This window comes from Planococcus citri, chromosome 1, assembly GCF_950023065.1.
Source record: "Planococcus citri chromosome 1, ihPlaCitr1.1, whole genome shotgun sequence".
In the NCBI taxonomy this organism is placed as follows: domain Eukaryota; kingdom Metazoa; phylum Arthropoda; class Insecta; order Hemiptera; family Pseudococcidae; genus Planococcus; species Planococcus citri.
The window spans coordinates 15,658,263-15,665,803 of record NC_088677.1 but is presented as its reverse complement, the minus strand read 5'-3'; the positions used below and the strand labels follow the sequence as shown (position 1 = coordinate 15,665,803).

The 7,541-nt window shown below is 33.5% G+C and overlaps 2 protein-coding genes across 5 annotated transcripts; both read left to right on the top strand.

The window, feature by feature from the left end:
- Positions 1 to 228: 228 nt before the first annotated feature.
- On the top strand, positions 229 to 3,194 carry LOC135848393 (uncharacterized). The gene is made up of 7 exons (XM_065368295.1): positions 229 to 645; positions 1,090 to 1,266; positions 1,362 to 1,586; positions 1,701 to 1,859; positions 1,961 to 2,116; positions 2,209 to 2,337; positions 2,784 to 3,194. The coding sequence occupies exons 2-7, from the start codon at positions 1,136 to 1,138 to the stop codon at positions 2,845 to 2,847; spliced, it is 864 nt and encodes a 287-aa protein (XP_065224367.1). The 5' UTR covers positions 229 to 645; positions 1,090 to 1,135; the 3' UTR covers positions 2,848 to 3,194.
- A 320-nt stretch (positions 3,195 to 3,514) lies between these two features.
- On the top strand, positions 3,515 to 7,206 carry LOC135848342 (E3 ubiquitin-protein ligase TRAIP-like). Of its 4 annotated transcripts, none has more exons than XM_065368244.1 (10): positions 3,515 to 3,674; positions 3,759 to 3,855; positions 4,090 to 4,225; positions 4,328 to 4,513; positions 4,647 to 4,802; positions 4,907 to 5,032; positions 5,133 to 5,291; positions 5,394 to 5,552; positions 5,703 to 5,849; positions 5,943 to 6,919. In XM_065368244.1, the coding sequence occupies exons 3-10, from the start codon at positions 4,116 to 4,118 to the stop codon at positions 6,547 to 6,549; spliced, it is 1,650 nt and encodes a 549-aa protein (XP_065224316.1). In that variant the 5' UTR covers positions 3,515 to 3,674; positions 3,759 to 3,855; positions 4,090 to 4,115; the 3' UTR covers positions 6,550 to 6,919. The 4 variants fall into 4 exon arrangements, with proteins under 4 accessions (XP_065224316.1, XP_065224332.1, XP_065224328.1 ...); XM_065368260.1 differs by lacking the exon at positions 5,943 to 6,919 and adding an exon at positions 6,956 to 7,206 and having other exon boundaries at positions 3,516 to 3,674; XM_065368256.1 differs by having other exon boundaries at positions 3,521 to 3,674; positions 3,770 to 3,855.
- Positions 7,207 to 7,541: the final 335 nt, after the last annotated feature.

The window sequence follows — 7,541 nt, the reverse complement described above, 5'->3', positions numbered from 1 at the left end:
ATCAAACTTGAAAGACGAATTCGCCATTATAAAATAACAAAAAAATACATAAGTACCCAAGTACCTACACACATTGAAGAACTGGAGTAGGATTGGAGTAGGTACATATATTGGGTAAAGTTGAATGAATAAATTGTAATGAAACATCTGGTACTAAGTTAGGGGACTTATAATGACAATGTTATTTTAGCAAGAGAAAGTCATGAATGCCTGTTATCTGACGATGAACATTTCAAATACTCATTCAAACATTCATCACGTAAAATGTACATTTTGTTGACTGTACAAAAATATCAGCTGATTTCCAGTCAATTAATCGGGCGTTTTGTCGAAATGCCGAAACACTCCACTTACTACATTGATAGAATAATTCTCGGAAGTGGACGTATTATTCTCAGATAAGGGCGCAGATAATGCAAGATGCAACAAAGATAACCAAGTAATTCATCCACTCCACTACCAATTCACCGACTTACCGTCGCCTGTTGCCTTTGTATCAAGTTCATCATACTTTATCGGATGTCTGGGTTTTCATTTTGTCTTCAATTCCTCATTGTGTACTTGAAGTTCGAACAGTTCTGTTGATCTCTTCAGTTTTCCTTCAGCAGATTATCGAAGACGTGAAAGATCCTTCTATTTTTCTAGGTAAGAAAATTTTATACTCTGTTACCTGCTCTAAAATAATTATACCTAATATGGTGCGAATTTTTTCAAAACAATCTTATTGTTTGTGGGTATTTTCCTCTAAAAATCACTGTTTTTTTTTTGTTAAAAAGTAAAAATTGATGTATTGTATATGTAGTTAAGATTACCTACCTACTTGTGATGACACCGAAATAATATTGTCCTTCTAATAGTATCTCCTTTGGCTTCCTAAAAGTGTAATATTTATCACAGGTAGGCCAATTAGATACTTCGTCACTCGAAAAGAAAAGTTCTGCGAAACACGTTCTTGAAAATAAAAACAAGCTGATTCTGATGGCTCTTAATTTTATTATTGCATGTGATTGATTGGTGTACATAAATATTTGATTACCCATTCCCAATTTGTTTCAATATTATATTGTATAGGTACCTGCTTGTTTACAGGACTAATTATTGAAGACATATCCAATTACACATATCGTTGTGAAAAATGAGTATTACGAGTACTGACGAAGCTTTGTCCTCATTAGAAGAACCCGTATCGACGATAAGATTAAGAATTATAGAAAATTTGTTCAAATTGCCTGCTCTAGAGAGGGAAGTCCTCTACGATGATTTGAGGTGAGACCAGAACTGTTTGTAATTTGTATCATTTTAAAAGAATATTCATTTTGACGATCATCATTACATATGGTTTCATTGTTTACTCGTTTCAGTCGTATTATCAACCTCAAAAAAATCTCGCCGCAGGAAGCTCGTTCACAGGCTGCGTCCTCGTGTGAAGATTCCAATGGAATAAGAATAGCTGAACTGGAAGAACGTATTAGACAACTTTCAAAATCTGAACGCGATTTGAATGAGGAATTGGTCGCCAAATCCGAACAGATTCTTGATCTGGAGCAGATCATTACTAGTCAAGCTGTGGAAAACGAAGAACTTCGGTAAGATGAGAACTGTGTTTTAATTACTTATACACAATTTATGCTTTTTCATCGTAAATATTTTCACGCTGATGAGCCTGCAGTTCCATTATATTTACCTACTCGTTTCAACAGGGAAAATAATTTTCTACTGGAAGCTCGTGTACTTCAGCTGTCAGATACGGTGACTGATTTAAACAATGAATTGACCATCAAAAATCTCCAACTCCAAGAGATGGAGGACAAGTTTTCCAATGCCATTGCCACTGCAGTGCAAGATAGCGAAGAATTGAGGTAAGAACTAAGAAGATATGAATTTAGACGAACAATAAAAGACCTTTAATGTACATACATAAACATAATATATTTATAACTCTTAATAACTTTCCTTACAGTGCGAGTGTCCGAATCGCCGAGTTTGAAACTGCTGAAAAATTCCTCTTAGAAGCGGAAGTCGTCGACTTGAGAAACGACATAGAGATGAAAAATCTTATCCTAGAACAGATAGAAGAAAATTGTGCTACAACGAACTCAATTAACGACGATTTGAGGTAAAATTAGTGTATCTGATTACCCTAGGTAATTTTAGAGATACTAGTAGGTACAATAAGATCCAAAATTCAGCTGTATTTTTTTAAAATAGGAAAAGGAACAAACAACACCTACGAGTTAACCTACAGTTAGAAAAAGAGTTACAAGATACGAGAACTGCAGGATGGTTGGACGTGAAAGAAAACGTCGCAGAGGCGAATTCTTTTGATAAAGAATCGAGGTAATTATATGAAATAGTTACTTCGTAAAAAAACAGCTGTTAGGATTTTTTTCTAGACCTATAGACTCTCGTATGAAGATTCTGGATGTTTAATTAGGTAGGTAGAGATACTCTAAAAATACCTCTAATTGCTAACTTGAATTTGCTCGTAGTTTTTGTTTTAAATTTCATTCAAAATTCAATAGGTACCTACATATATGAGAAAGAAGACCTGAAATCGAATTTACCAAAAGGAAAAATTGATTCCACCAATTCGTATTTTTTTTTAATCCGGTTATCATTCAACTTTCTGTTCATAATATTTCAACTTTATATTTTTTTCTTGGAAATTTCTGTAGCGAGCCATCAATTACCTCGTACATCAGAATATTGCTTAAACGGATTGACCTATTTTAAATGCATTTTTAGAGAAGACATTGTATTAATGATAGGTAAACTTATTACAGCAGATCTAGAGCTTCTCAAGATCCCAAAGAGAAAGTACAAGCTTGGCTGGATAACATCGACTGAATTATTATCTGAGATGAAGACAGTTACCTTTATTCAACTGTAGCCTAAATTTTAAGCGTTTCCTTAATTATTTTTCGTTTGTCAGTTTATTGATTTTTTCGTTTATTGTGGACTATTTTCTATATTTTATTTTTTTAACTCGAGTTTTTATACTTTTTTTTGTTGCATTTTACAATATTATTTGTATGATTGAAATTTCCCCAATCAATTGGGTTTATGATGGTACTTATGTCATTTTAACAGTGAAACTGATTTCTCACTGGTCAGTTGTGTTTCTTTTCAACCTTGTTTATATCCAAACGACTCGATTACTTTTTTTAAAATAAATTTGTTTGAATCTTATGGTATTTTTGAAAATTTGGAAATGTTAAATTACTAATTTTTGTTGTTTGATGCGTTACCCAACCATTTGATGATCTATAACTTCCATTATTATAACCCACGAGGCCATGGAACGAATCACAATCTACATAACTGTGAATTCGGTGGCCTACGTGAAAAATGAAGGTAAAACAGAAATGTCAAAGTGCCTATTCTTATTCGAACTAAACTGTTCAAGAATTGATATGAACTTTAAAATTCGGTTCGATTTAACAGCTGATGAATTAGTTGTATAGGAATATTACCTACATTGCTAGAACCTGAAATAATAGATAGTAATCCATTCGTTGAAATGTACTACTTTTGGACGATAGAATTATTTTTGGCTCAGATAAGCAAGATGCAACAACGTATTAACTAGAAGTACACCTTTAACAATCCGATAAGAAATCTTTGCAATAGATACATTTACCTATGCCTATGTTATTGTAATGTACTCGTCGTATGTACGTAAGAGTTGAATTCATGTTTTTTCTGCATTTAATTTTTAAACAATTCAGTACAGTTGATTTTATAACCTTTTTTTTAAGCTGTTAATTAGGTATTGAGTTCGTGGAAGAAGAAGAAATCTTACCTACTGTATCATTTTCTGTCCTCAAGAGAGATCATTATTCTTGATTTTTAGAAGTAAGGCAATTTTATACTTACTTTTTGTTCTGAAATTTTAATACTGCTTACTAACACATGTTTCCGTAAAGTTTTACATTTTCTTCGAGAAATAACATTTTTTTATTCATCGAAAAGTAAAATATGATGTGTTATTTTATTCTAGATTACTTTTAAGAGATCGAAATACTCGTATCATTATCCGAGTAGTAATTTTAAAATTCAATTGTGTTTTTTTACGTCTGATTATTTTAGCAAGGCATCAAATTATCGTTGAGAAAATGAATATTATCTGTACGATCTGCCAGTCTTCGGTGGATGAGAGTTCCATCAGCACGACGACGTGCGGTCACATCTTTCATTACCACTGCATTCTACAGTGGACCGATACGTAAATATCTGAATGAAGTTTTTATTTTGAATTATAATAATATAGTTACTCATTCAAACGAATTCAAGAAACTGATCTCCGGTTTCATTTTAATTCCTACAGATCGAAAACGTGTCCTGAATGTCGCCAGGAGTTGAATGATAGCAATACGAGTATTATCAAATTAAATTTACACGTAGACGAAGCAGCGACAGATTCCAATAAGAAGATAATAACTGAGCTGAAACGAAAACTTGGTGATCTGCAGAACACCATTGCAAGTCTAAAAGTGGAATGTAGTGAATTGAAGTAAGATAAGAACTGTATTTTTTATGCTTTTACGTACAAACATAGGCTAGTTAACTATGTATTGTAATTTGTACAGTTTATTACATAGGTACCTAGGTATATTTTCATTACCTATTTATACATGTTTGAATAGGAAAATTAAGGCCGAGTTAAAAGCTCGTGGACGAGAGCTTTCGAATACCGCATCAGATTTAAGAGATGAATTAGCAATTAAAAGTGTACAACTGCAACAGCTCGAAGAGGGTGCCAATGAAGCCGAAATTGCAACCCAGGAAAATAAAGAATTGGAGTAAGTATCTATAAAAAGATTAAACTACCTTTCAATTAATAAATTGGAGTATAGCTAATACTTAAGTGTTCAAGTTAATATACAAATTTACGTGTTTTCAACAGGAAAAATAATATAAAATTGAAAGCTCGTGTCCAAGAGCTTTCGAATACCGCAATAGAATTACGAGGCATGGAGGAAGACTGTGCTAATGCAGTTGAAACTGCAATTCAGGAAAATGAAAGTTTGAGGTACCTAATTAATAAAATACCTATGAGTACCTAACGATTAATAAATTGCAGTTCGTAAAAGAGTACTTACTATTTAAAATACATGATTAAATTTCAACAGGGAACGTAATGTTGAGTTAGAAACTCGTATACGAGAGCTTTCGAATACAGCAAAACATCTAAGAGATGAATTGACAAATAAAAGTGTACTATTGCGAGATATGGAAGAAAATTGTGCTAATGCACTCCAAACTGCAACTGAAGCGAATGAAAAATTGAGGTAACAAGATATGAAATTACGATGGGTGGACTGTCTACCAAATAAATTGGAGTTATCTAGCACCCGTAGAAGTGTTTAATTTACATATTAATGTGTTTCAAGGGAATGTAATGTCAATTTAAAAGCTCGTGCGAGAGAGCTTTCGAATACAGCAACTCATTTGCGAGAAGAACTGACTGTGAAAAGTATACAATTACGAGAGATGGAAGAAGACTGTGCAAATGCAGCTGCAACTGCAATTCAGAAAAATGAAGAATTGAGGTAAGTAGTTACTTGCTTAATAAAATATGAAATGAAAATGGCTAAACTATATACCTATCTTTAAAAAATAAATCGAAGTTTTTACAAACGTTCAAGTTACACAATAACTAGAATTGTGTTTCAAAAACATTAAAAATTTTTAAATTACAGGACCAACAACACAGAATTGGGGAAACAGGTACAATTTCTCTTAGAGACCGAAATCAGCCTGAAAAATGAATTGGATATGAAAAATCGAATGCTGGAAGAAAGTGAAGAGAACAGTGCCACAGCGAACATCATTAACAACGATTTAAGGTAAAATCTAGGTATCTGAACTACGTGTAATTTGTAGGTACCTAGATATATAAGTAAAGTGAAAAATCTGGCATCTATTTCAAACACTTATAGGAATAGGAACATAGAACTAGAAAATCAAGTGAAGAGGCATCTAAAAATGATATCAGATTTACAGACCCGATTGCAGATAACTCGAATTCGATCACAGTACGGAGAACAAAACGATGTGGAGGAGAATTCGTCCTGGGGAGATTGGCCTGCAGAGGAAGACGATCATCGGTTCAGGGAAGAATCGAGAACAGAGGTTGATTCGTCTTGGGGTGATTGGTCTGCAGAGGAAGAGGAGGGTTTGTTCAGGGGAAGTTTAGAAGATAATTCGTACGGGGGAGATTGGCCTGCAGAGGAAGAGGAGGGTTCGTTCAGGGGAAGTTTAGAGGAAGATTTGTCCTGGGAAGATTGGCCTGCAGAGGAAGAGGATGGTTCGTTCAGGGGAAGTTTAGAAGATGATTCGTCCCGTGAAGATTGGCCTGTAGAGGAAGAGGAGCGTTCGTTCAGGGAGGATTTAGAGGATGATTCGTCCTGGGAAGATTGGCCTGCGGAGGAAGAGGAGGGTTCGTTCAGAGGAAGTTTAGAGAATGATTCGTGCTGTGGAGATTGGCCTGCAGAGGAAGAGGAGAGTTCGTTCAGGGGAGGGTGGAGTGAGGAAGAGGAGGAATAGTGTTATGAGAATCTTAGTAATTAATAATTAGGATGAGATATTAACTGTTTGTTAGATATTTTTTCATGAGCCTCGCATTCTAAAAATGTTCCTTTTATTTCTCGTCGTCGTCTAAAAATATAGAGAATACTCGAGCAAAATATTAATTTTGTTAAATCTACTCGCTAACTCGAATTTTCTTTTGTTTTTTCGTTATCATTTTCGGTACAAAGTGCTTATCATTCTGAATGAATGGCCACTGTTTCTAATATATGTAGGTACTTACTTAGTAATAATAGGTACGGTAATACTTAATTTAATTAATTTTGAATTGATACCCTAGGATAGCTTTTACATATTTAAATATATATTATGAATTTCAAAAAAAGAATTGTTCTAAAAAAAATGTACATTGGCTAAATTACAGAAGATCCAGAGAGCTTCAAAACGAACGTACGACTGTACAAAATTGGTTGCAAAATAATTACGAACGAGGAATGGGATTGAATTGATATCACTAGACCTATACCTATACCTAGACCTATATACATTAACTGTAAATTTCAATTATTAATCCGTCATACGCAGATTAATTTTTCTATCTAGTTTTCTTTTTTTACAATTTTGTCTTAAAAAGACATGTCATTTTTTGAAATGAAAAATTGTTAGACAAACGTACGTTTTGTTTTTATAACTTGGGATTGGGAAATTCCAAATTTTTCCTCGCTTTTGTTTGTTGTTCGATTGTTTATTCTAGTTGCATATGTTCCAATAACCTACTATCAAACTCGTAAAAATTGCTTTAGTATTTAGTGTCACAAAAGCTTCTGTTGGGTTTTTGAGTTGAATTGAAATGTCAGAAAAGATGTGATTTTGATTTTCAAAATTGTTTAATTGGGGTGTGCAGGAGATCTATAAGTTCTCAATTTAGTTTTTAATAAATAGTTCAGTGGAGAGAATTCTTTTCACTCATACAATGGGGCTTAAGTAGGATTTTTTTTTAAAGTGTCGCG

Excerpts from the sequence above, each read along its gene's own strand:
- LOC135848393 (XM_065368295.1), top strand. The coding sequence starts at position 1,136 with ATGAGTATTACGAGTACTGACGAAGCTTTGTCCTCATTAGAAGAACCC. Across the intron at positions 1,587-1,700 it reads GTGGAAAACGAAGAACTTCG|GGAAAATAATTTTCTACTGG; the intron begins GTAAGATGAGAA and ends TCGTTTCAACAG. Across the intron at positions 2,117-2,208 it reads TCAATTAACGACGATTTGAG|GAAAAGGAACAAACAACACC; the intron begins GTAAAATTAGTG and ends TTTTTAAAATAG.
- LOC135848342 (XM_065368244.1), top strand. The coding sequence starts at position 4,116 with ATGAATATTATCTGTACGATCTGCCAGTCTTCGGTGGATGAGAGTTCC. Across the intron at positions 5,292-5,393 it reads GAAGCGAATGAAAAATTGAG|GGAATGTAATGTCAATTTAA; the intron begins GTAACAAGATAT and ends ATGTGTTTCAAG. Across the intron at positions 5,553-5,702 it reads CAGAAAAATGAAGAATTGAG|GACCAACAACACAGAATTGG; the intron begins GTAAGTAGTTAC and ends TTTAAATTACAG.